This window comes from Xenopus laevis, chromosome 8S (genome assembly GCF_017654675.1).
Source record: "Xenopus laevis strain J_2021 chromosome 8S, Xenopus_laevis_v10.1, whole genome shotgun sequence".
Taxonomy (NCBI): Eukaryota; Metazoa; Chordata; class Amphibia; order Anura; family Pipidae; genus Xenopus; species Xenopus laevis.
The window spans coordinates 83,434,692-83,460,106 of record NC_054386.1 but is presented as its reverse complement, the minus strand read 5'-3'; the positions used below and the strand labels follow the sequence as shown (position 1 = coordinate 83,460,106).

At 35.8% G+C, this 25,415-nt stretch overlaps 1 protein-coding gene across 3 annotated transcripts in view; it reads left to right on the top strand.

Moving 5' to 3' along the window:
- The window catches only part of ccdc9.S (coiled-coil domain containing 9 S homeolog), a 47,777-nt gene extending 26,289 nt beyond the window's left edge, over positions 1 to 21,488 (top strand). The window contains exons 12-16 of one of the 3 annotated variants that reach the window (XM_018233280.2): positions 569 to 1,025; positions 11,196 to 11,414; positions 12,741 to 12,959; positions 13,699 to 13,799; positions 21,203 to 21,488. In XM_018233280.2, the coding sequence (XP_018088769.1) occupies positions 569 to 1,025; positions 11,196 to 11,414; positions 12,741 to 12,959; positions 13,699 to 13,799; positions 21,203 to 21,232 (1,026 nt within the window). In that variant the 3' untranslated portion in view covers positions 21,233 to 21,488. Of the gene's footprint in view, positions 1 to 568; positions 1,026 to 11,195; positions 11,415 to 12,740; positions 12,960 to 13,698; positions 13,800 to 21,199 lie in introns of all 3 variants that reach the window. The other 2 variants (XM_018233278.2, XM_041575284.1) reach the window with 2 other exon arrangements.
- Positions 21,489 to 25,415: the final 3,927 nt, after the last annotated feature.

The window sequence follows — 25,415 nt, the reverse complement described above, 5'->3', positions numbered from 1 at the left end:
TAGTCTTTCTTAACTGCTGCCCTGGAAAGTTGAATTGCCGTTAAACTCCCCTGCCCTCAGTAGTCTTGCAAATCAAATCAAGGCATGTCTAGTCAGACACTTCTAATGATGTTAGTGATTTCAAAACCAATATCCCCCACCCCAAATTCTAAATACATTATACAGGGAGAGGCAAAGGGGTAAAAATATTAACTACAACCTGGTTTGCTGAGGTAGTAGCGTGATGCTGTTCATGCATAATAAACCGAGATGGCTGTCCACAGACACACGCACACAGACGCATGCAGGCACGTACGCACACACACATGCACATAGACACGCACACACGCACATAGACACATAGACACACACAAGCACTGGTCACTAAATGCTCTGACAGCAATATAGGAAGGCAACTGAAACACAAGCAGACATGGGATAAATAATGGGAGGGTCCTTCGTATGGAAGCATGGGAAGGTGCTATGCAGGGGAGTATTGACATGGAGTTTGCCATTGGAAATCCATCAATTCAGACTCTTTGGTTTATGATGTCATAGAAATGAGCTGAAAAATATTTTTCTTCTATAGGAGAATGTAAATGTTGAGCTTAAGAAACAACCGGAAACAAAAGTCTCAGAGGACATAGAAGTAGAAGATGCTGATGATGAAGGATGGGAAGATGTTGATGTTGATGAAGAGGAGGACCCAGACTGTTCAGATGCCTCATTAATTGAGAAAGGCCTACGAGATGAAGAGTCCCCAAGAGCCCCTTTGGAATTTGCTGCTAAAGAGCAGAGACCACCTTATCAAAATGAAACTCCTAAGCTGAACTTGACTCCGCCAACTCAAAATCAAGATAAATCTGCAGAAGTGCAACCCACGAGCCCATTTCTACCTGAAACAAACAGAATAACATCTGACTGGGGGGAAGAGATGGAGATGGTGTCCCCATTTGTAAGCAGCAGTGAAGACAGCCCTCCCAGACTGGCTACCTCCAAGGATGTCATCACAGACAGAGGCTCTCGAGACCACATGACGCATACAGGTCAGTAAAAAACGATACCTTTCACAGCTTTTGGTGTTCCTGTTCTAGAGATATGGGAGACGCTGCAAAAGATTTGCTCCAGTCCTAGGAAATCTGCTGTGCAGAACAGCTTGTAAAGTTTAATGAACTTTTCGTACTTGAATCAGGTAAATTAACTTTATTTTGGCTTGTAAGTGCAATGTTTTTTTTCATAGCATGCTATCCGTATATGTGTCCTCAAAATACAATCCTAGCAAATAAACAATGCCTTTGATTAGCTTTGAGTCAAAATTACCAACCTTTGTTGGTATCCTATTTGTTTCACACACCCTAGCTGGCCACAGACGCAAAGATCCGATTGTACGAATCATTCCATTCCATTTCCCGACCTGCCACTAACCACAAAGATCAAAGTCTTACCATTCAGAAGTAGTAAGAACAGATCAGCCGATGTTCTGGCCCTGACAGCAATCGTACGATAGTTATGTCTGACAAAGCTGGTGACAGTCTCCCACTGAAAATCGTACGATCGGCAATACCCGCAGAGATATTACCCGCAGCCGACAGAAATTTTTTAATTTGTCCTATCCACCAAACGACCAATCTCCGCCAGACGAAAAATGTCGGGACTCTCCACACACGGTCCGAATATCGTACGAATCCTTGATTCGTACGATCGGATCTTTGCGTCTATGGCCAGCTTTAAGGGCAGGGGCACACGGGGAGATTTAGTTGCCTAGCGACTAATTGCCTCTTCTGCAGGGCGACAATCACCACAAACTGCCTTCCGCCTGCTATAATGAGAAAACACCAGCGCCACTTTGATTTCCGATGTTGCCTCACGAGGAAACTTCGGGAGACATCGAAATAGAACCGCCGCAATTGCATTGGCACTGGTGTTTTCTAATTATAGCAGGGGTAAGGCAGTTCGGGGAGATTGTCGCCCCGCAGAAGAGGCGGTTAGTTGCCAGGAGACTAAATCTGCCCGTGTGCCCTTGCCCTAATTTGTGCTCTTAGCAGGTGCAGTGTTTGTTTTTTTTCAGCTGCAGAAATTTTAGCTGGCAGTCGTGTCTAAGATTTATAATATTTATGTGTGAATGAGGCTCCAAGTCTTTTTGTTTTTTTAGCTTTCTTCACCCCTAAGGACTCAAGTTGTTAATTTTCCCAAAACCTCACAGGGTATAAAAGGAATCGAAGGCATCACAAAGTCAGCTACTAACCCTGCACGCATCACGCTAAAGAGAAATTGCCTGTGGAGGATTGGGGGGTGCCTTTAAGTCAGCTGTTTTGCAACGCACCTTTTGTACGGCACGTTTGATCTGCATGAGTAACTGATCGAGGAATTGTCATTAAACTGTGATTCATATATCACATGATATCAAAATCATGTGGTAGTTGGCAGCTGCCTTAGAGCAAGGAACAAAATGTTATATAGTGTTTGCCATTGCAACAATGTACTGTGAATTATGTAGTCTTACAGTGCTATCTGCTGCCTTCTTACTTCCCACGCTTTATTATAGGACAAATTTTACTTACATGAAATATTAAGACCATTACTGGTCGATGCCCTGTAATCTGCAATTAATACACTTCCGTTCTGGCTGTGTAGAAATTATGATCGTTGGGCATATTTGTGCCTCTGTTCACACATAGTACAGATATAATGGGAAGCATGTCGCTCTTCTGACTCTTCCCTGAGATGATCATGGCACGCAATTTATAAATAAATGTAGAATATAACATTATAAAGTGCTGGCACAAACTATGAATCATGACAAAGTCCATATATTTTTTAGAATGCAAATGACTTTCATCAGACCATTCAGTTGGTGGCCACATTACTTTTTATGTTGTTGTTTTCCATTATCCGTTGCACAAAATGATTCCCAGTCCATCATCAAATCGAATATAGGTGGAGGACAAGACATACAGTGGTGTGAAAAACTATTTGCCCCCTTCCTGATTTCTTATTCTTTTGCATGTTTGTCACACAAAATGTTTCTGATCATCAAACACATTTAACTATTAGTCAAAGATAACACAAAACAAACACAAAGTAAACACAAAATGCAGTTTTTAAATGAGGGTTTTTATTATTTAGGGAGAAAAGAAATCCAAACCTGTGTGAAAAAGTAATTGCCCCCTGAACCTAATAACTGGTTGGGCCACCCTTAGAAGCAATAACTGCAATCAAGCGTTTGCGATAACTTGCAACGAGTCTTTTACAGCGCTCTGGAGGAATTTTGGCCCACTCATCTTTGCAGAATTGTTGTAATTCAGCTTTATTTGAGGGTTTTCTAGCATGAACCGCCTTTTTAAGGTCATGCCACAACATCTCAATAGGATTCAGGTCAGGACTTTGACTAGGCCACTCCAAAGTCTTCATTTTGTTTTTCTTCAGCCATTCAGAGGTGGATTTGCTGGTGTGTTTTGGGTCATTGTCCTGCTGCAGCACCCAAGATCGCTTCAGCTTGAGTTGACGAACAGATGGCCGGACATTCTCCTTCAGGATTTTTTGGTAGACAGTAGAATTCATGGTTCCATCTATCACAGCAAGTCTTCCAGGTCCTGAAGCAGCAAAACAACCCCAGACCATCACACTACCACCACCATATTTTACTGTTGGTATGATGTTCTTTTTCTGAAATGCTGTGTTACTTTTACGCCAGATGTAACGGGACGCGCACCTTCCAAAAGGTTCAACTTTTGTCTCGTCGGTCCACAAGGTATTTTCCCAAAAGTCTTGGCAATCATTGAGATGTTTTTTAGCAAAATTGAGCCGAGCCTTAATGTTCTTTTTGCTTAAAAGTGGTTTGCGCCTTGGAAATCTGCCATGCAGGCCGTTTTTGCCCAGTCTCTTTCTTATGGTGGAGTCGTGAACACTGACCTTAATTGAGGCAAGTGAGGCCTGCAGTTCTTTAGATGTTGTCCTGGGGTCTTTTGTGGCCTCTCGGATGAGTTGTCTCTGCGCTCTTGGGGTAATTTTGGTCGGCCGGCCACTCCTGGGAAGGTTCACCACTGTTCCATGTTTTTGCCATTTGTGGATAATGGCTCTCACTGTGGTTCGCTGGAGTCCCAAAGCTTTAGAAATGGCTTTATAACCTTTGAAATTGAACTCAGGTGTGATAAACCACAGTTAAGTTATTTTTTAACAAGGGGGGCAATCACTTTTTCACACAGGCCCATGTAGATTTGGAGTTTTTTTTCTCCCTTAATAACGTAAACCTTCATTTAAAAACTGCATTTTGTGTTCAATTATGTTATCTTTGACTAATAGTTAACGGTTTTTGATGAGCAGAAACATTTAAGTGTGACAAACATGCAAAAGAATAAGAAATCAGGAAGGGGGCAAATAGTTTTTCACACCACTGTATATCTCAGGAAAGTGTTGCAAAGCTTTTATTGCATGCACTTGCATAATCAATAGCTTTTTATAGACGACTATTCAGTTGCTCATTTTGTATGGATTTCTTTTAACCAAAAACGAAACAAAATTGAATGTGACATTATTTCATTTTTTAATGTTTTTAGATTTGTTTGACTTTTACATTTTAAGTTTGTATCTTAACTATTTTTATTTTTTTAATTTGGATGAATTAAAAAATTTTTTCTCAATTTTTCATCAGTTTTGATGTTATTGGTCTTGCCCTCTAAATGCTCTACTTAATCACCCCCAGGATGTATGAATTTTGGATAACTTGCTTCACACATTTACAAGTAATGTACAGCGACATGATAAGGTGTATTTGAATGCATTGGTATAGAGAACCGCATGCTCTGAGATATTCTGAGAATGTCATTTTACGCATGTAGAAATGAGCCTTTCTGTATTCATTTCCAAAACTCCTGTGTAATTACTTAAATGTGTGCTGTTACACTACAGGCAAGGACACCCTAGGTGTATGCCCTGCCTGTGTTCAGCTACACAGAGTGGAGGCTGGCCCAAAATGCGAAAGCCTTTTCCACCTCAGTTCGCTCTGCTCCTCGTAACTGCACTCAAGTCGATGTCTGTTAGTGAAGCTAAACATGGAAGCATATTGTAGTTAGGGATGCACTGAATCCACTATTTTGGATTTGGCCGAATACTGAACCAAATCCAAATTTACATATGCAAATTAGGGATGGGAAGAGGAAAACATTTTTTACTTCCTTGTTTTGTGACAAAAAGTCACACATTTTCCCTCCCCACCCTTAATTTGCATATGCTAAATAGGATTTGGTTCGGCCGTGCAGAAGGATTCAGCCGAATCCAATACCTGCTAAAAAGGCCCGAATCCCGAACCGAATCCTGGATTCGGTGCATCCCTAATTGGAGTGCATCTGCTTCTCTCTGTCTGCCTCCAAAATGCAGCGTAGAGATGTGGGGTATACGCTTATTGTGCCCTTAACCTTACACATATTGGCGAATATCAAGAATGAGTAGTCTTAACAGTGAATCTAAAGCTTATGACATATGGGGCATGTTCTCTGCTTTTGTTTCAGTTGGCAATGGAGCCCCCAACACAGCCATGTAGCCTGTCCTTTAATTGAATGGAATTTGTCACTAGTAGGATAAAGCTCTTATTTACAAGAGCAGTTTGGTATCCGAAATGCAGTTTCTTAAAGGGGACCTGTCGCCCAAAAAAAATCATTCCAAATCTATTTTATCACATTGGTCAAGCAAAATGAACTTTAATTACACTATATAAATTATTTGAATCTTGTTTCCTTCAGTCTGGGAATTCATAATTATAGCAAGCAGGCAGCAGCCATTTTGTGGACACTGTTATTAAACAAGTCTTGTATCATCTCAGAATCTTGTTTGTGCACCAGAATGGGGGACCTGATGTCCATCCCCATGTACTGGCTACACAATTAAATGGTAGAGATGGAGGGGAAATTTGGGGACTGCAGTGACATCTAGTAAGTGCTGAATGGAAAGTGAAAGTTATTGCCTAGGGGCAGGCGATATTCGATTGACGGCTGAGATTTTTAATTGAGTTTACAACAGCTATGAATGCTTTTGATTAAAAAAAATATATAAAGAATTTGGATTTCACATTTTAATTTGAAAAGTTCCACACCTTTTTTTGGGTCGGTGTGCTATACAGTGGAAGGACCACCTGCCTGTGGTCCAATAATATGTAGAATACCAGGTACACCGTAGCACACCACAAACTTGAAGATTAGAGCATCACAATTGTTTTATTGGCTCAAGAAGTAGATGTATACAAAGCAAAGTTTCGGGCCCCACTGGGCCCTTTCTCAAGTCTACATGGACGTTTTCGGCCCGATCTGACGCTCTGCGAAAAAAACGCATGCGACAGAAATAAGGTAAGAGAAATTTCGGATAAAGTCGCATCATTGATCCGACACGACTATTTGATGCCGGTGCAGCGTCTGCATCCGACAGTCATGTAGTGTTGGATCAACTTCAACTTCATCCGACGTTTCTATCTCTTACCTTCTTTCTGTCGCACGCGCCGAAAACGTCCATGTAGTCCTACCATAAATGTGACCTGTACAACACCTTGTGATATAGTGTGGGAGGGGGGTGGTTTTGTGGGTGGAACCCAATTAGATCAATTAAGTCCACATAAAAAAATCAGTGTTTGTAGTTAGTCCTTCAAATTCTTTACACTTGTTCACACTTATTCGAAGTCCAAACATAATGAGTCCATTTGATTCCCCAATGAAAGTGTCCAGGTTAAAAAAGATTAAAAACATAATTAATTTGGTATTCACCATTTTCTACTATTAAAAACTGGTACCTCTGAGACGCTGCATATTGAGTTATTCATCACACTGCGCCTTTACCTTCTGTGAGATGTGCCTGCCGGTGTTGGTGTTAGCACTCAGATACTCCTGTTTTTCTATTTAGTAACCTTAAAGGAGAACTAAACCCTAAAAATGAATAGACCTAAAAAAAAAATTTTTATAAACTGAACTTATTGCACCAGCCTAAAGTTTGAGCTTGTCAATAGCAGCAATGATCCAGGACTTCAAACTTGTCACAGGGGGTCACCATCTTGGAAAGTGTCTGTGACACTCACATGCTCAGTGGGCTCTGAGCAGCTGTTGAGAAGCGAAGCTTAGGGGTCGTCACTAATTATCCAGCAGAAAATGAGGTTTCCCTGTCATATAAGCTGATGCTACAGGGCTGATTATTATACTTTGATGCTAATTGCACTGGTTTCTGTGCTGCCATGTAGTAATTATCTGTATTAATTACTAATCAGCCTTATATTGTGACATTTCTATTCTATGTGTACTGTATATTGTGAGTGGGTCCTTAAGCTCAGTAAGTGACGGCAGCACAGAGCATGTGCAGTGAATCAGCAGAAAAGAATATGGGGAGCTACTGGGGCATCTTTGAAGACCCAGATTTTTACTGCTAAAGGGCTGTGGTTGCCTTGGGCTGGTACAGAAGCCCAAAACAAAATGTTCAACATTTCTACCTACTTCTTTAGTTTAACTTTCCTTGTCCTTTAAGGAAGGAGTGGTGGGTTTAATTTGAAAAGATACAGCTTTTTATCTCTGAGTGACAGGTCCGCTTTAATGGTTTTTCCTTGGAACAACTGGTGCCTTGTCTTTTCTTATCGTGTCGTTTAAGGCATTAGCATGTGCACTATCCTATAATGCTTAGAAAGCGACATGCAGTAAACACCATCTCCTGAAAGGTACCAGTCTGAAACTGCATTTTTTAGATTCAGTTGAAGCAGTTCATGCATCTGAGTGAAACCGACCTTTGTTTGCAAATGGTTTGGACACGTGGGACATTTAATATTTCATACAGGATTTCAGAATGATCTAAATGTCACCCTAAATCTGCTAGGGCCCATGTATATTTCCCAGCTGTCCTTGGCTTGGTCGGAAGGCAGTCATACCCAGGATTTCTGCCAATAGATATCAGATTCCAGTAATGTTTTTGAGATCGCCGTGAAGTCTTGCAGGATTTTAATTATTTATTTATTTATTTTTAAAAAAAAAATACAATTCCTTTGATTTCTGTTCTTATGCCTAAACGCAGCTTGTAATATTGGATAAAGTACTTCTGCTCACCTACTTTTTCTAAAGCAGTCCTCTCTTGCTTTATAGCAGGAATACTAGAAATTCTTTCAATATACAATTGTCTATTTGCATTTACTACTTCTGTCTGGAGATGCAGGTGGCTGATTTATCCGTTGGATGAAAGAGATAAGAAAGCATAGCTGAAGCAGAGTAAACAGAACTGCAGTGTCTTATCAGCTTTTCACCTAACCATAGCTCAAAGCCTTTGCCAATTACTACTTTCTGGATTATAATATTACAGAAGGGATATGGGAAAAGATAAACACTGTTCAGTAGTAGTAGCAGCAGTCGGCACGTGTCTAGTAAGTTATAGTCCCCCACCTTATAGTTCCAGTAATAGTTTTAAAGGAGAAGAAAAGGTTAAAACTAAGTAAGCTTTATCAGAAAGGTCTATATAAATACACCAGTAAATCCTCAAAGTAATGCTGATCGGAGTCCTCTGTCAAAAGAAACACCACATTTCTTTCCTTTTATTGTGTACAGATGAGCTTCTGTATCCTAATTGCATATGCAAATTAGGATTCGGTTCGGCCGGGCAGCAGGATTTGGCCCGAATCCGAATCCTGCTGAAAAAGGCTGAATCCTGGCCGAATCCCGAACCGAATCCTGGATTCGGTGCATCCCTAATCCATGTACATTGCAAATAATACATCTTACTTAACAGGATTGGTTAAAAAGAATGCATTTTGGCCATATCCCATAAGGCTAATATAACTTATCTTGCTAGCAATTCAAGAACAAAATATTTATATCCTATAATGGACCAGTGATAGATGAATTGTCTCTGGTTGTCTAATCAGAATCTGTGGGTCTATTTGAAAATGGAGGTGTGCAGTTAGAATCTATTTGGAATAATAATCTGATAAAAACAGCAAAAGGTGGCTCAACAAAATACAGGTATGGGATATGTTATCCGGAATGCTTGGGACCTGGGTTGTTTTCAGATAACGGATATTTCTGTAATTTGGATCTTCACACCTAAAGCTAGTAGAAAATCACATAAACATTAAATAAACCCAATAGGCTGTTTGGTTTATCCATTATCCAGAAAGTTTTGAATTACAGGAGGGATCCCCCAAAGACTCCATTTTAAGCAAAAAATTCTAACTTTTCTTAAAAAATAAATAAATAAAAAAAGCAGTACAGGAATGGGACCCGTTATCCAGAATGCTCAGGACCTGGGGGTTTTTCAGATAACTGATCTTTATGTAATTTAGATCTTCAAACCTAAAGCTAGTAGAAAATCACATAAACATTAAATAAACCCAATAGGCTGGTTGTACTTTCAAGAAGGATTAATTATATCTTAGTTTGGAGAAAAAAGGAAATCATTTTTTAAAATTTTGATTTGTATGAAATGGAGTCTATGGGAGATGGCATTTCCGTAATCTGGAGGTTTCTGGATAACAGGTTTCTGGATAATGGATCCCATTCCTGTATTAATGTGTGGGACACTAATGTATTTCAGAGTTTTTATTTTTCAAACGTTATAGGATAATATCATATCACAAACACATTTTAAATTGCAACACTTAAAACATCCAAGGAGAGAACAACATCAGTGTAGGATTTATTATTCATTAAGGGGCAGATTTAGCAAAGGTCGAGGTGAATTTTCAATTGAAAAAAATTTGAATTTCGAGCTATTTTTTGTGAACTTCGACTAGGGAATAGTCCAAATTCGATTTTGAATTTGAAAAAATTAGAATATCGAAATTTATCATGTATTGTCTCTTTAAAAATTCGACTGGCAATTCACCATCTAAAACCTGCCGAATTGCGGTTTTAGCCTATGGGGACCTCCTAGAACTTATTTGGAGTCAATTGGTGGACTTTGAAAAATCAAAGATTTTTGGGGAAAAACTTTGAATCAAATTTGATCGATTGCGCTATTAATTCGATTTGAACTATTTGAATTTGGCTGAATACGGACCTTCTCGCTCAAAAAACTGACCTATTCGACCCAAAAAAACTTTCGACTTAATTTCGGTTGGTCTTTTTGAATTTGAATTTCGAAGTTTCTTAAATTCGAAATTCGGCCATTGATAAATATGCCCCCAAATGAGGGAATTGGTCAAGGGTCCAAGTAGTTTTGCAAGGCACTGTTGGTATGGAAAGGGGTGCAGATTTAAATTCGGCAGTCCTCAGAATGCATTATCTGTGAACAAAATTTGTCATACTCGTACATCACAAGTTACACAATAAGATTTACATTATTTTTAACTGAACATTGAGCTGGAATTTAGCTGAATCTGGAATTCAACGCATCTGATCTTGTTGTGGTATATAATTGAATGCAGGGGCAAAATCAGAGCTTGAACTGAAAGGTTCATTACACTTGTCTTAAGTTGACAATTTAAGGAAAGAGGAAGCCAAAATTGCTGAATTATATATAAAGATATTCCGCATTCTGTTTGTTGCAAATTCCTTGGAATTGTTGTACAGTACCACAATGTGTATGCAGAAGCAGACCTGGATTTGTAGGAAGGTACACGCCTGGGGTGACATGCTGACCTGCCACATCCTAATTCTTTCCAAAGCAATGGGGACGCACAGGAGATATAACAGCAATTTAAAGTCGACCTGTCACCTACACGTATAAAGCTGTATAACAAAAGTTGTTTGCAAATTAAACATGGAACCCATATTTCCTTTTTCATTAAAGCATACATACCTGTTATAAAGGTGTTTAAATATCTGAGCTGTCAATCAAACTTTACCTGCCCTGCCTATATGCCTGAGGCATAGAGGTGGGGCAGTAAAATACTTTAACTTCCATTCAGCACTACCTAAATGTCACTGCTCTCCTCACATCCCCCCCCCTCACACGCTATAATCGTGTAGGGCAATGTGTATGGGCATTAGGTTCCCCCATTCGGGTGCATACACAAGATTTTGGGGTGATACACAACTTGTATGGCTCCTGCCTGCTTGCTTTGCCAAAGGCATAGAGGAGGGGCAGACAATATTTGATTGACAGCTGAGATTTTTAAATGAGCTTACAACAGCTATTAATGCTTTAATAAAAAATAGAAATTGAATTTCATGTTTAATTTGAAAAGGACTTTTATTATACAGATTTTTGTGTCTGGGTGACAGGTCCACTTTAAGTTAATTCAGTCTGTGCCCTTACTTTTGCAGATCTTGGGCCAGAATCTGGAGTTCTTCCGAAAACAGCTGAAGGACTAACCGAAATTGTGCCAGAGGATGTGGAATGTACTTCATCTGGATCCCACCAAGCCAACACAGATCAGGATAATGGGGAAAAGCTGGCCCTTGAGAATGATATGCACAGTGTTGCAACAAAGAATGTCTCAGCTCCTCCTCCTGTGGAAGATGGGGAAAAATCATTTGCTGATGGTAAAAACCAGTCAATGTCATGATAATCATAGCAAGCTTTCAGAACATTTTAGTTTCTTTTTCAAGCCGATTATTCCATGTAATACACAAGTTTCAGTGAGTCATGTGACAGAAGTGGCATCTATAAGTTACATTTACAACAATGCATATTATACTGTATATGTTTTTAGATTGAATTAAAGAAAGGGGACTAATAGTGATGCACTTCCAGGTTGCTTTTATAGACCCGTCCTGCCAATGAGGTCACAAAAGGGGCCTTATGCCAAAGAGAAAATGCCCTTGAAATGGGAGTTTCAACAAGACAACGACCCCAAACACACCAGTAAATGAGCAACATCTTGGTTCCAGACCATCAAGATTGATGTTATGAAGTGGTCAGTCCGGTCCCCTGATCTTAATCCAATAGAAAACTTGTGGAGTGACATCAAAAATGCTGTTTCTGAGGCAAAACCAAGAAATACAGAAGAATAGTGGAATGTAACAGGTGCCAGAAGTTGGTCGACTTCATGTAACACAGATGTGCAGCAGTTCTCAGAAACATTGATTATACAACTAAATATTAGTTTCAGTGTCGGATTGGCCCACCGGGATGGCCTATTTCATGGTTATTCTTTATTTCTATGAGAACAAAGAGGCTAAATAGATGGAATAATAGATTATAGTATGTAAAGAAAAGAGACTAGGAGAATAGAGGTTTAGTGAGAAGAGGAAGAAGAATAATAGTACTGAAGCTGATTTAACCTTATTAATCCCTTATATCTGAAATCTGATATTAAAGGGGACCTATCACCCTAAAAAAATATTCAAAATCCTATTTCATCACATTAGTCAAGCAAAATGAACTTTAATTACACAATATGAATTAGTTGAATCTTGTTTCCTTCAGTCTGGGAATTCATAATTATAGCAAGCAGGCAGGAGCCATTTTGTGGACACTGTTATTAAGACAAGCCTTGCATCATCTCAGAATCTTGTTTGTGCACCAGAATGGGGTACCCGATGTCCATCCCCATGTCCTGGTTACACAATTAAATGGTAAAGAGAGTGGGGGAATGTGAGTAGAGCAGTGACATCTAGGAGGTGCTGAATAGAAAGTGAAAGTAATGGTCTGCCCCGCCTCTATGCCTAAGGAATAGAGGAGGGGCAGACGATATTTGATTGACCGCTGAGATTTTTAAATGAGCTTACAACAGCTATGAATGCTTTAATAAAAAATAGAAATTGAATTTCATGTTTAATTTGAAAAGGACTTTTATTATACAGATTTTTGTGTCTAGTTGACAGGTCTGTTTTAAGTTAATTCAGTCTGTGCCCTTACTTTTGCAGATCTTGGGCCAGAATCTGGAGTTCTTCCGAAAACAGCTGAAGGACTAACCCAAATTGTGCCAGAGGATGTGGAATGTACTTCACCTGGATCCCACCAAGCCAACACAGATCAGGATAATGGGGAACAGCCGGCCCTTGAGAATGATATGCACAGTGTTGCAACACAGAATGTCTCAGCTCCTCCTCCTGTGGAAGATGGGGAAAAATCATTTGCTGATGGTAAAAACCAGTCAATGTCATTGTTGCTATTTAAGTGGATTGAAAGTCCTTTTAATGTACATCTGTTACTTAAAATGTTACAACTTCTCAAAACAATTACAATTAAGAAGTTAACATTGCATGTGACCAGTAAATGAACTAGGCAGCATCTCTCTAAAACAATATTGTCTTGTATTGCTCTTCTGTGCTATACATTCTGGGTTCGCTCTGCAGATTAAAAAAGGATCCTCCTGCCATGTCTTGGGGATGTTTTGTTCAAAAATCAGTTTATATGTAACTCTATAGTAGAGTACGGTGCCATTGATGTCTATAGTAGCAGATACGAGGTACTCTAGTGCAGCAGTGATTTTTAATATCCCTTAAAAATGGCAGATTCCTCATTTTAACCTTTTTTTTTTCCAAACTTTACAATAGAAGCACTTTTCCTGGATGGAGAGATCAAAAAACGTTCAATAACCATATAAGGGCCATGGAACTCTGATTATTCCATGTTACAGGGCAACCATTTTGAAATAAAAATTGGTAATACAACAAAGTAGTATACGAGTGATACCTTTATTGGCTATCTAACGTAAAGAAGCGTGCGAGGTCGGCATGAACCCGCGGGTTACCCGGGTATTGGGTCGGCCCGCACATCACTTGTGTGACACTTCTTTCATTCTATTTTGTATGTGTGTTTTATTTTGTTGTTAATTAGTGCCCTAGTGGTGATTAGTTGGCTTTGTTTCTCTTTCCAAAGGTGGAGGAGTAGACGTGTCATCAGACACAGTCACAGACATGCCCAGGCCTTCTCCTAAGGAACGAAACCAAGCTGTCGAGGAAATCAAACCAGAGATGGAGGTACCCAAGCCACATGTGAAATCTGTGTACATCACTGACTTTGAGACAGTTTGTTTCAGAAAGGAATCTTTCTAAAACTTCTTGCTTCTAAACCTGTTTTGCATTAGCATCTGTCCCCTCAGCTACTCTGGCATGGTCACCATTCACCCTCTTGCTGTCAATCTCTCAAGTTTTCTGTGGTGTTCAGTTGCTACTGCCCTGGCATGGTAACCATTCACCTTCATTGCTTGCTGTCAGCCTCCCTGGATTTCTGCTGTGTGCCGTGCTGAATTGTTTTCTCTAACAGCCCAGGCATGGTTGCCCTTTACCCACAGTGCTTGCTTCCAACCTTCTGACAATCTGCTCTTCTTGGTGCTGAACTGGTGATTGTATCCTCCTTTGCATTAATATAACTGTTGTAATGGCTGCATGAGTTTGCTTTCACAGACTTTTCTCTGCCTGTATAATTACTGCAAATGGGACTTTGACTCTCACGCTTATTGGGGTCAGGGATTGGAACACATAAAAATGCATTGAACCCACCACTGCCAATCCAATCCAGTCTTGGTAATTACACAAATGGGTCTGAAGCAATTTACAGCATGCCTGGCAGTCAACGTTGGATCTTATTGCTTCAAGCTGCTGTTGAGATAATACAGTATTCATAACCATGCTTTCTATTATATTATATTTTCCCTTTATTTTAGCTCTCCCTTCAGGGTTCCTATAAGCATAGGGCATTGATACTTAAAGGGTTTTTTCAATAGAGAATGCTATTCTGAGACCATTTGCAATTGGTTATCATTTTTGATAAAATATAAAAGTATAAAATGTACTTTCTCATTTTGTTTTCCTTTTAAAACTCATATGCCTCTCCCAGTTTTGAAAGAGGTCTGTCTCTTCCAATGAATCGTTATCCTCTCATATGGGTGCATTTACCGTTTTCAAAGCCTGCTTCTTAAAAGCTTTGTGAAGCATTTGTGGGTAATTGAAACAGTTTACATAATATATGAGTATTCTGAAAAAAACACTCTTGATTGTCTTTTGTAGTCAATTAAGGCAATCTTCTTGTCATTCACAGGCTCGTGTGTTCCATTGTGGCTAGCCACTGACAGTTTCAATGTTGGCATTGCTGAATGTTGCTTAGGCTGATTTGTACATTTATGTGCTTCTTTCTGCACCGTAAAAGTCTAGATCCACAGTGTATTTTATATAGATAGATATGTATGTATATATATATATATATATATAGATATGTATGTAGATAGATAGATAGATAGATAGATAGATAGATAGATAGATAGATAGATAGATATGTATGTATGTATATATAGATATGTATGTATATATAGATATGTATGTATGTATATATAGATATGTATGTATATATAGATATGTATGTATGTATATATAGATATGTATGTATGTATATATAGATATGTATGTATGTATATATAGATATGTATGTATGTATATATAGATATGTATGTATGTATATATAGATATGTATGTATGTATATATAGATATGTATGTATGTATATATAGATATGTATGTATGTATATATAGATATGTATGTATGTATATATAGATATGTATGTATATATAGATATGTATGTATGTATGTATATATAGATATGTATGTATGTATGTATATATAGATATGTATGTATATATAGATAGATATGTATGTATATATAGATAGATATGTATGTATATATAGATAGATATGTATGTATATATAGATAGATATGTATGTATATATAGATAGATATGTATGTATATATAGATAGATATGTATGTATATATAGATAGATATGTATGTATATATAGATAGATATGTATGTATATATAGATAGATATGTATGTATATATAGATAGATATGTATGTATATATATAGATAGATATGTATGTATATATAGATAGATATGTATGTATATATATATATAGATATGTATGTATATATATATATAGATATGTATGTATATATATATAGATATGTATGTATATATATATATAGATATGTATGTATGTATATAATATAGATATGTATGTATGTATATATATATAGATATGTATGTATGTATATATATATAGATATGTATGTATGTATATATATATAGATATGTATGTATATATATATAGATATGTATGTATATATATATATAGATATGTATGTATTATATAGATATGTATGTATATATATAGATATGTATGTATATATAGATATGTATGTATATTATATATAGATATGTATGTATATATATATAGATATGTATGTATATATATATAGATATGTATGTATATATATATAGATATAGATATGTATGTATATATATATATAGATATGTATGTATATATATATATAGATATGTATGTATATATATATATAGATATGTATGTATATATATATATAGATATGTATGTATATATATATATAGATATGTATGTATATATATAGATATGTATGTATATATATAGATATGTATGTATATATATATATAGATATGTATGTATATATATATATAGATATGTATGTATATATATATATAGATATGTATGTATATATATATATAGATATGTATGTATATATATATATAGATATGTATGTATATATATATATATAGATATGTATGTATATATATATATATAGATATGTATGTATATATATATATATAGATATGTATGTATATATATATATATAGATATGTATGTATATATATATATATAGATATGTATGTATATATATATATATAGATATGTATGTATATATATATATATAGATATGTATGTATATATATATATAGATATGTATGTATATATATATATATAGATATGTATGTATATATATATATAGATATGTATGTATATATATATATAGATATGTATGTATATATATATATAGATATGTATGTATATATATATATAGATATGTATGTATATATATATATAGATATGTATGTATATATATATATAGATATGTATGTATATATATATATAGATATGTATGTATATATATATATAGATATGTATGTATATATATATATAGATATGTATGTATATATATATATAGATATGTATGTATATATATATATAGATATGTATGTATATATATATAGATATGTATGTATATATATATAGATATGTATGTATATATATATAGATATGTATGTATGTATGTATGTATATATATATAGATATGTATGTATGTATATATATATAGATATGTATGTATATATATATATATAGATATGTATGTATAGATATGTATGTATATATATATATATATAGATATGTATGTATGTATATATAGATAGATATGTATGTATGTATAGATAGATAGATATGTATGTATGTATAGATAGATAGATATGTATGTATGTATAGATAGATAGATATGTATGTATGTATAGATAGATAGATATGTATGTATGTATAGATAGATAGATATGTATGTATGTATAGATAGATAGATATGTATGTATGTATAGATAGATAGATATGTATGTATGTATAGATAGATAGATATGTATGTATGTATATATAGATAGATATGTATGTATGTATAGATAGATAGATATGTATGTATGTATATATAGATAGATATGTATGTATGTATATATAGATAGATATGTATGTATGTATATATAGATAGATATGTATGTATGTATATATAGATAGATATGTATGTATGTATATATAGATAGATATGTATGTATGTATATATAGATAGATATGTATGTATGTATATATAGATAGATATGTATGTATATATAGATAGATATGTATGTATATATAGATAGATATGTATGTATATATAGATAGATATGTATGTATATATAGATATAGATATGTATGTATATATATAGATATGTATGTATATATATATATATAGATATGTATGTATATATATATAGATATGTATGTATATGTGTATATCTATATATATATCTCTATGTATATCTATATATATATCTCTATGTATATCTATCTCTATGTATATCTATATCTATATCTATATCTATATCTATGTCTCTATATCTCTATCTCTATCTATCTCTATCTATCTATCTATCTATCTATCTATCTATCTATCTATCTATCTATCTATCTATCTATCTATCTATCTATCTATCTATCTAATCTATCTATCTAATCTATCTAATCTATCTAATCTAATCTATCTATCTAATCTATCTATCTAATCTATCTATCTAATCTATCTATCTAATCTATCTATCTAATCTATCTATCTAATCTATCTATCTAATCTATCTATCTATCTATCTATCTAATCTATCTATCTAATCTATCTATCTAATCTATCTATCTAATCTATCTATCTAATCTATCTATCTAATCTATCTATCTAATCTATCTATCTAATCTATCTATCTAATCTATCTATCTAATCTATCTATCTAATCTATCTATCTAATCTATCTATCTAATCTATCTATCTAATCTATCTATCTAATCTATCTATCTAATCTATCTATCTAATCTATCTATCTAATCTATCTATCTAATCTATCTATCTAATCTATCTATCTAATCTATCTATCTATCTAATCTATCTATCTAATCTATCTATCTATCTAATCTATCTATCTAATCTATCTATCTAATCTATCTATCTAATCTATCTATCTAATCTATCTATCTAATCTATCTATCTAATCTATCTATCTAATCTATCTATCTATCTATCTATCTATCTATCTATCTATCTATCTAATCTATCTATCTAATCTATCTATCTAATCTATCTATCTAATCTATCTATCTAATCTATATCTAATCTATCTATCTAATCTATCTATCTAATCTATCTATCTAATCTATCTAATCTATCTATCTAATCTATCTATCTAATCTATCTATCTAATCTATCTATCTATCTAATCTATCTATCTAATCTATCTATCTAATCTATCTATCTAATCTATCTATCTAATCTATCTATCTAATCTATCTATCTAATCTATCTAATCTATCTATCTAATCTATCTATCTAATCTATCTATCTAATCTATCTATCTAATCTATCTATCTAATCTATCTATCTAATCTATCTATCTAATCTATCTATCTAATCTATCTATCTATCTATCGGGGTCCCCCTATTGAATTTATAACATCTCTCCTTCAGTTTATCTTATACAAAAATTACTTCAAATTTCAGAATCAATTTTATATACAGTTGTTTGGAACGGCAAAGGGATCCAACATATCACTCACTTATGCTATTAATGCTTATAATAAATATATATATATATATATATATATATATATATATATATATATATATATATATATATCTATATCCACCGATGACGGCATTTCAAGGATACTGTAATTTCACATGTTTAAATTAAGAAAAGGTTTATTTAAAGACCAACGTTTCGATTCCATAGTGTAATCTTCGTCTTTCTCCCTGACGAAGATTCCTGTACAGAATCGAAAAATGTATCAAATTAGTGTTATTCCTTAACAGAATCTGGAGAAAAGGGAAAATTAGGCTGTTCCAAAAAACAATGTCTGCATTCTTCTTTACAAACTCAAACATTCACTGTATAAACTAAAGAAAATGTTTAACGTTTTGGTTTTCTTTGAATCCCTGAACTAATATTTAGTTGTATAATCAGTGTTTCTGAGAACTGCTGCACATCTGTGTTACACGGAGTCGACCAACTTCTGGCACCTGTTACATTCCACTATTCTTCTGCACTTCTTGGTTTTGCCTCAGAAACAGCAATTTTGATGTCACCCCACAAGTTTTCTATTGGATTAAGGTCCGGGGATTGGGCTGGCCACGACATAAAGTCAATCTTGTTGGTCTGGAACCAAAATGTTGCTCATTTACTGGTGTGTTTGGGGTCGTTGTCTTGTTGAAACTCCCATTTCAAGGACATTTCCTCTTTGGCATAAGGCAACATGAACTCCAAGTATTTGATGTATTGAAACTGATCCATGATCCCTGGTATAAGATAAATAGGCCCAACACCATAGTATGAGAAACATCCTCATATCATGATGCTTGTGCCACCATGTTTCACTGTCTTCACACTGTACTGTGGTTTGAATTCAGTGTTTGGGGGGGGGGGGGGTCGTCTGACAAACTGTCTGCAGCCCCAAGACCCCAAATAACAATCTTGCTTTTCATCAGTGCACAAAATTGTAATAGTATTACAGGTAACTTTAGACCTTCATTGATCTTCCTGGAGCTGATCATTGGCTGAGTCTTTGCCATTTTGCCTATTCTTCCTATTCCTATTCTATTCATTCGAATGTTAGTTTTCCATTTTCTTTCATGTCTTTCAGGTTTTGGTTGCCATTTTAGAGCATTTGAGATAATTTTGCTGAGCAATCTATATCATTTTCTGCACTTCTTTATGTGTTTTCCCCTCTCCAATCAACTTTTTAATCAAAGTACGCTGTTCTTCTGAACAATGTCTGGAATGACCTTACTAATTGAACTCCACACTGCTATTATTAGGAACAAGCCTGAATGAATGATTCAGTTACAGCATGCATGTCATCACTGTTGGGTCTATTGGTTTTCTATTACTCTACTACACCTACTAGTAAATTATTTGCCATGTAGAAATATAATTTCAACCTAAACCAATGATTGATCAGGATTGTGATGTCGGACTGCTATCATTCTAAACAGGGCTGGTCCTATCACATGTGGGGCCCAATTGGGACCATGTTGGCGGGGCCCCTAGACAAAGTGTTGCTGGCTACTGACACACCAAGTATTTAGGAAAATAAGGGCATACAGGCACAAAATAGAAAGGAAAGGGGCAGACAAGGTAACATAATAGGGGCACACAGGGTAAGAGAGAGAGGGAGGAAATAGGAGAGTGGACTGGGCCAATTAGTTTGGGGCTGGGCCGATTCAGCTTGGGAGCAGGCTTGGTTGGATTGGGGGCAGGCAAGACCTATCAAGGTTGGAGGAAAGCTGGGCCTATGAGAGTTGGGGGCAGGCTAGACCTATGGATTTGGGGATGGGCTGGACTCTCAAAGTTGGGGGCAGGCCAGGCAGCATCATGTGCTGAGGGAAATATTATCTGTGCTGCCCTGTGGTGCGGGGCCCCCCAGAGTTGCGGGGCCCAATTGGGCCCAATTGGTCCAAATTGGTCCAATTGGCCTAAGGCCGGCCCTGATTCTAAACACAACTGTGTGCGCTTACATTTATTCTTTCACAATTTGCTTGTGGGTTATGAGAGGATAAGAGGAAGATGGCTAACTGCTATAGTGTAGCTCTCCTTCAGTCTATGGATTTGTTCTCCCAGCTGTCATGTAAATGTCTTGAGTGGCATTAATCTAAAATGGAATTTAATTGAAAAGTATAAATATATATATTTTCCCATTGTTCTGTGTTTGACTTAATTCCTCTTTCCTTCCATTTTCAGCAGGACATTGCAGCTCCAGCTTTACCAACATAATCATCATGTGTTCTACAAGTTAACCTGCACATCATTGAATTCAACTCAAGTTTTCTTGTTCCCAGTCAACACTGGAATTGCAGTGACTATCCAGCTAATGCACTTGGCTTTCTGCTTTGCATCACTTCCTGACGTCGGCTCTATTACTTGTATTGCACTTAAATACAGTGGAGCTTAGTATCATTATAGATGTTGAAATAGAGGAGGAGGTATGCAGGAATAACCCAAAACAAAGCGATCTCCTCAAGTGTTTATTTGGAAAAGGGAAGCTTAACTAAAACAAATATGGCAGAAATGTTGTACATTATGATTTGGGTTAAGGACATCCCAAGGTAACCACAGCCCTTTAGCAGGGAAGATCTGTGTCTCCAAAGATGCCACAGTAGCTCCCCATCTTCTTTTCTGCTTTTCACTGCACATATTCTGTGCTGCTGCCACTTACTAAGCTTAGGGACTGATGTACAAATATACTGAACGTATATCATATAATTGTAACAATATAAGGCTGAGGCTGATTAGTAAATACTTATTGGTAAATGGCAGCTCAGAAACTAGCACAATTAGCATCAAAATGTAATAATTGGCCCTGTAGCATAATCTTATATGACAGGTAAAACATATTTTCTGCTTGATGATTTGTGATAACCCCTAAGCTTAGCTTAAAGTAAACTGAGCATGTGCATGTCACAGACACTACAGGTATGGGACCTTTTATCCAGAATGCTCGGGACCTGGGGTTTTCCGGATAACGGATCTTTCCGTAATTTGGGTTTTCATGTCTTAAGTATACTAGAAATTCATTTAAACATTAAATAAACCCAATAGGCTGGTTTTGCTTCCAATAAGGATTAATTGTATCTTAGTTGGGATCAAGTACAAGCTACTGTTTTATTATTACAGAGAAAAGGGAAATCATTTTTAAAAATTTGGATTATTTGGATAAAATGGAGTCTATGGGAGACAACCATTCTGTAATTCGGAGCTTTCTGGATATCGGGTTTCCGGATAAGGGATCCTATACCTGTACTAACATATTCCAAGATGGGAAACTCCTGTGACAACTTTGAAGGTCTGAATCATAACTACTATAGAGACGCTGAACCTTTAAGCTGGTTCAATAAGTTTAATATATAAAATATGGCATTTCAAGCCATATTCATTTGTAGGGGTTAGTTCTCATTTAATAAATCTCGTTGCTTTCAGTGCTGAGCACATTTAATATGCCATTAGCCAGATCATCTATAATTTATAGCTCATATTCAGGTTAAGTTATGCAAAAATTTGAAATGCTGTGGGATCACTGGCTTTATTAGGAAACTCATATGATCATAGCACTAAGGATGTACTTGCCTATGATCCATAGGTTTTGTGTCCACAAAAAACACATTTGCATATGCATTGACAAACAGGCAAACCGCCATTTTATGGGGTTTTTTTCAGTCTTAAACTGACAGTTTTGCACTACATTATAACACCTGAACTACACACAGACTTAGCAAGGCCTTTCCTAGAAATATCATTTGGATAAATACAGTATTGTAAAGGCAAATGCATTTATCTGTTTGCTTTAAAAAAGATATTGAAATCAATACGAACTGGGTCCTTTCTGAGTTTTTAGGGACTGATGATAACTGTCAGAGAGAAAGCAGACCCTAGTCATACCATACTGAGTAAAGATATGATTCTGGTTTTATTTTTTTAAATACATAGGCCTAGAATTTGTTGACGCAGACATTTTCCTAAGTAAGGAAAAAAACAGAATACCTGTGCTGATACAAGGTGGTCTTTTAAAGGGATGCTGTCATCCAACCAAATATTTTATTTATTATGGACAGTTCCGTGTACTATGTTTATTAATGTTGAACATATGTGCTTAAATATAGACACTTTTTTATTAATTTAATTCTAGTTCCTTCCAGGCAAAGGATTCTAACTATTTGTTTAGCAGAAAGATAGGTATTATCAGTCTTGATTTTAATTAATAATAATTTTTTATTCATCTCATTTAAATAGAAATTCAGTATTGAATAATTTTATGTAGATTCTCGTTTTTTTGGTAAACCAGATTTCATGGAAACTGTGTATTTCCAATGGTTTAAGGACTTTTTATTTTTTCAGCTTCTATTTTCTTATCGCAGCCTCATTTTCGGGGGAAACAAATGACGCCACTAGTGATGGGCGAATGAATTCAGAAGGCGTGGATTTGCAGGCGCAAATGATTTTCTGGCAGCGCAAAATTGTCGCACATCAAAATTGTTGCGCGTATAAACATTGTCACACGTCAAAATTATTCGGATGCGCGTTGACTTTAATGCATTTGGACAAAATGGTCACGCGTATAAATATTAGGGATGCACGGAATCCAGGATTCAGTTCTGGATTCGGCCAAGAATTCGGTCCTTTTCAGCAGGATTCGCCCGAATCCTTCTGCCTGGCCGAAGCGAATTTGAATCCTAATTTGAATCCAAATGCAAATTAGGGTCGGGGAGAGAAATTGCTGACTTTTTGTCACAAAACAAGGAAGTAAAAACTGTCTTCCCCCTTCGCACCCCTAATTTTCATATGCAAATTAGGGTTAGGATTCGATTCGTTATTCATCCGAATCCAAAATAGTGGCTTTGGTGCATCACTAATAAAAATTGTTGCTCGCGTCAAAAATTGTCGTGCTTCAAAATTATTTTGGTGCCCATTGACTTCAATGTGTTTTGCGAATTTTCACTTTTGTGAATTTTTTCACTGTTTCGCGAATTATTAGCCAAAACAAAACAGATTCACCCATGATTTCGGCAAGCATGGATTTGCAACAGCGAATGTTTTTGCAAAACTTCGACGAAAATTTGCCGTCGCATGTCAAAATTGTGCGCGCGCAAAAATTGTCAATTATTCAGATGCCCATTGACATTTGGACAAAATAATCACGCGTATAAAAATTGATGGTTGCATCAAAAATGATCTCTCTTCAAAATTATTTTGGCGCCCATTGACTTCAATGTGTTTTGTGAATTTCCACTGATTTTTGTCCTGTTTTGTGAATTATTCAGCAAAGCAAAACGGGACAGATTCGCTCATCACTAGAAGCCACTGTGTTGAGACATGGCGAAAGGATTTCACAACTCTCGCTCTTGTACTATTTTTTTGTTGAGACTGAACTAGAAATAAATTATGAAAAAATTCAGGCAGGCCCATGTATACCAGCATATATTTAATGGAACCAAAGTGGCAATATTAATATAAATGAAGGCTAGGCTGGCTCAGATGGAGATCTGTAAGTCAGATTGAGTCTGCCCAGGGGATCCATGATATCCTCATTTTATTATAGTTTAGCCAACAAGTGTCTGGTTTATGGAATCATTTGTCCATAGCATGTCCACTATTTGGAAACAGTTGTGCAGCACTGCTCTGATTTATTTTGGTAAAAGTGTCCCTTTAAATGTAAAATAACTATACCATTGAATGACCTGGTAGAGTGAAAGACATCTGCTGACATCTGATTAACTGTAATAGGCCAGTGTTTGTCACTGAAGCAAGACAAATGTGTATAATAATGTTCTCAGGAGGACAGTGTATATTGTGATATTGCACTTTTTAATTGTAGTATTTTGCATTCAAATGCTGGATTACAGGACTTTCTCACTATATAAATCCCCAGCTGTCCACAAAATACTTTGCTTCTGGAAATGTTGGCAATTAAATTCATTGCTGCTATATTTTATTCTGGGTGTTATACTCTTATTGTAATTTTTTTTATCATGTTGTTTAGTGGGAAGTATAGGGAATGGAGCTGCACACTTATTTCTGCTCTGCTGTACACCCACTTCTCGCATCTCTAGCCTTTCTCTGAATGTTATAGCAAGTGAACTAACTTGTCTTAGGGCAAATCACTGCCAAGAACATTTTCAATCTCCATTTTTTTTGTAGTTCAACAGTGGGAATGATTATTCCCATTTAAAACAAATCCAACAGCCCTGTGATTTTAATAACAGAGGTAGAGCACATAAAGCAAAAAGCAAATTATAACTTATCACTCTGAGCAATAATATAGATAAAGCGCTACAGGATCTTAAAAATGAGTTACAGGAGTTAAGAGAGTGCACATCTCACATTGAATCTGAAATGGCAGAGCTTGTAGAAGCCCATAATGGTATGGCAGAGAGTTAACTCCTAAGAACGTTTAATCTGCACA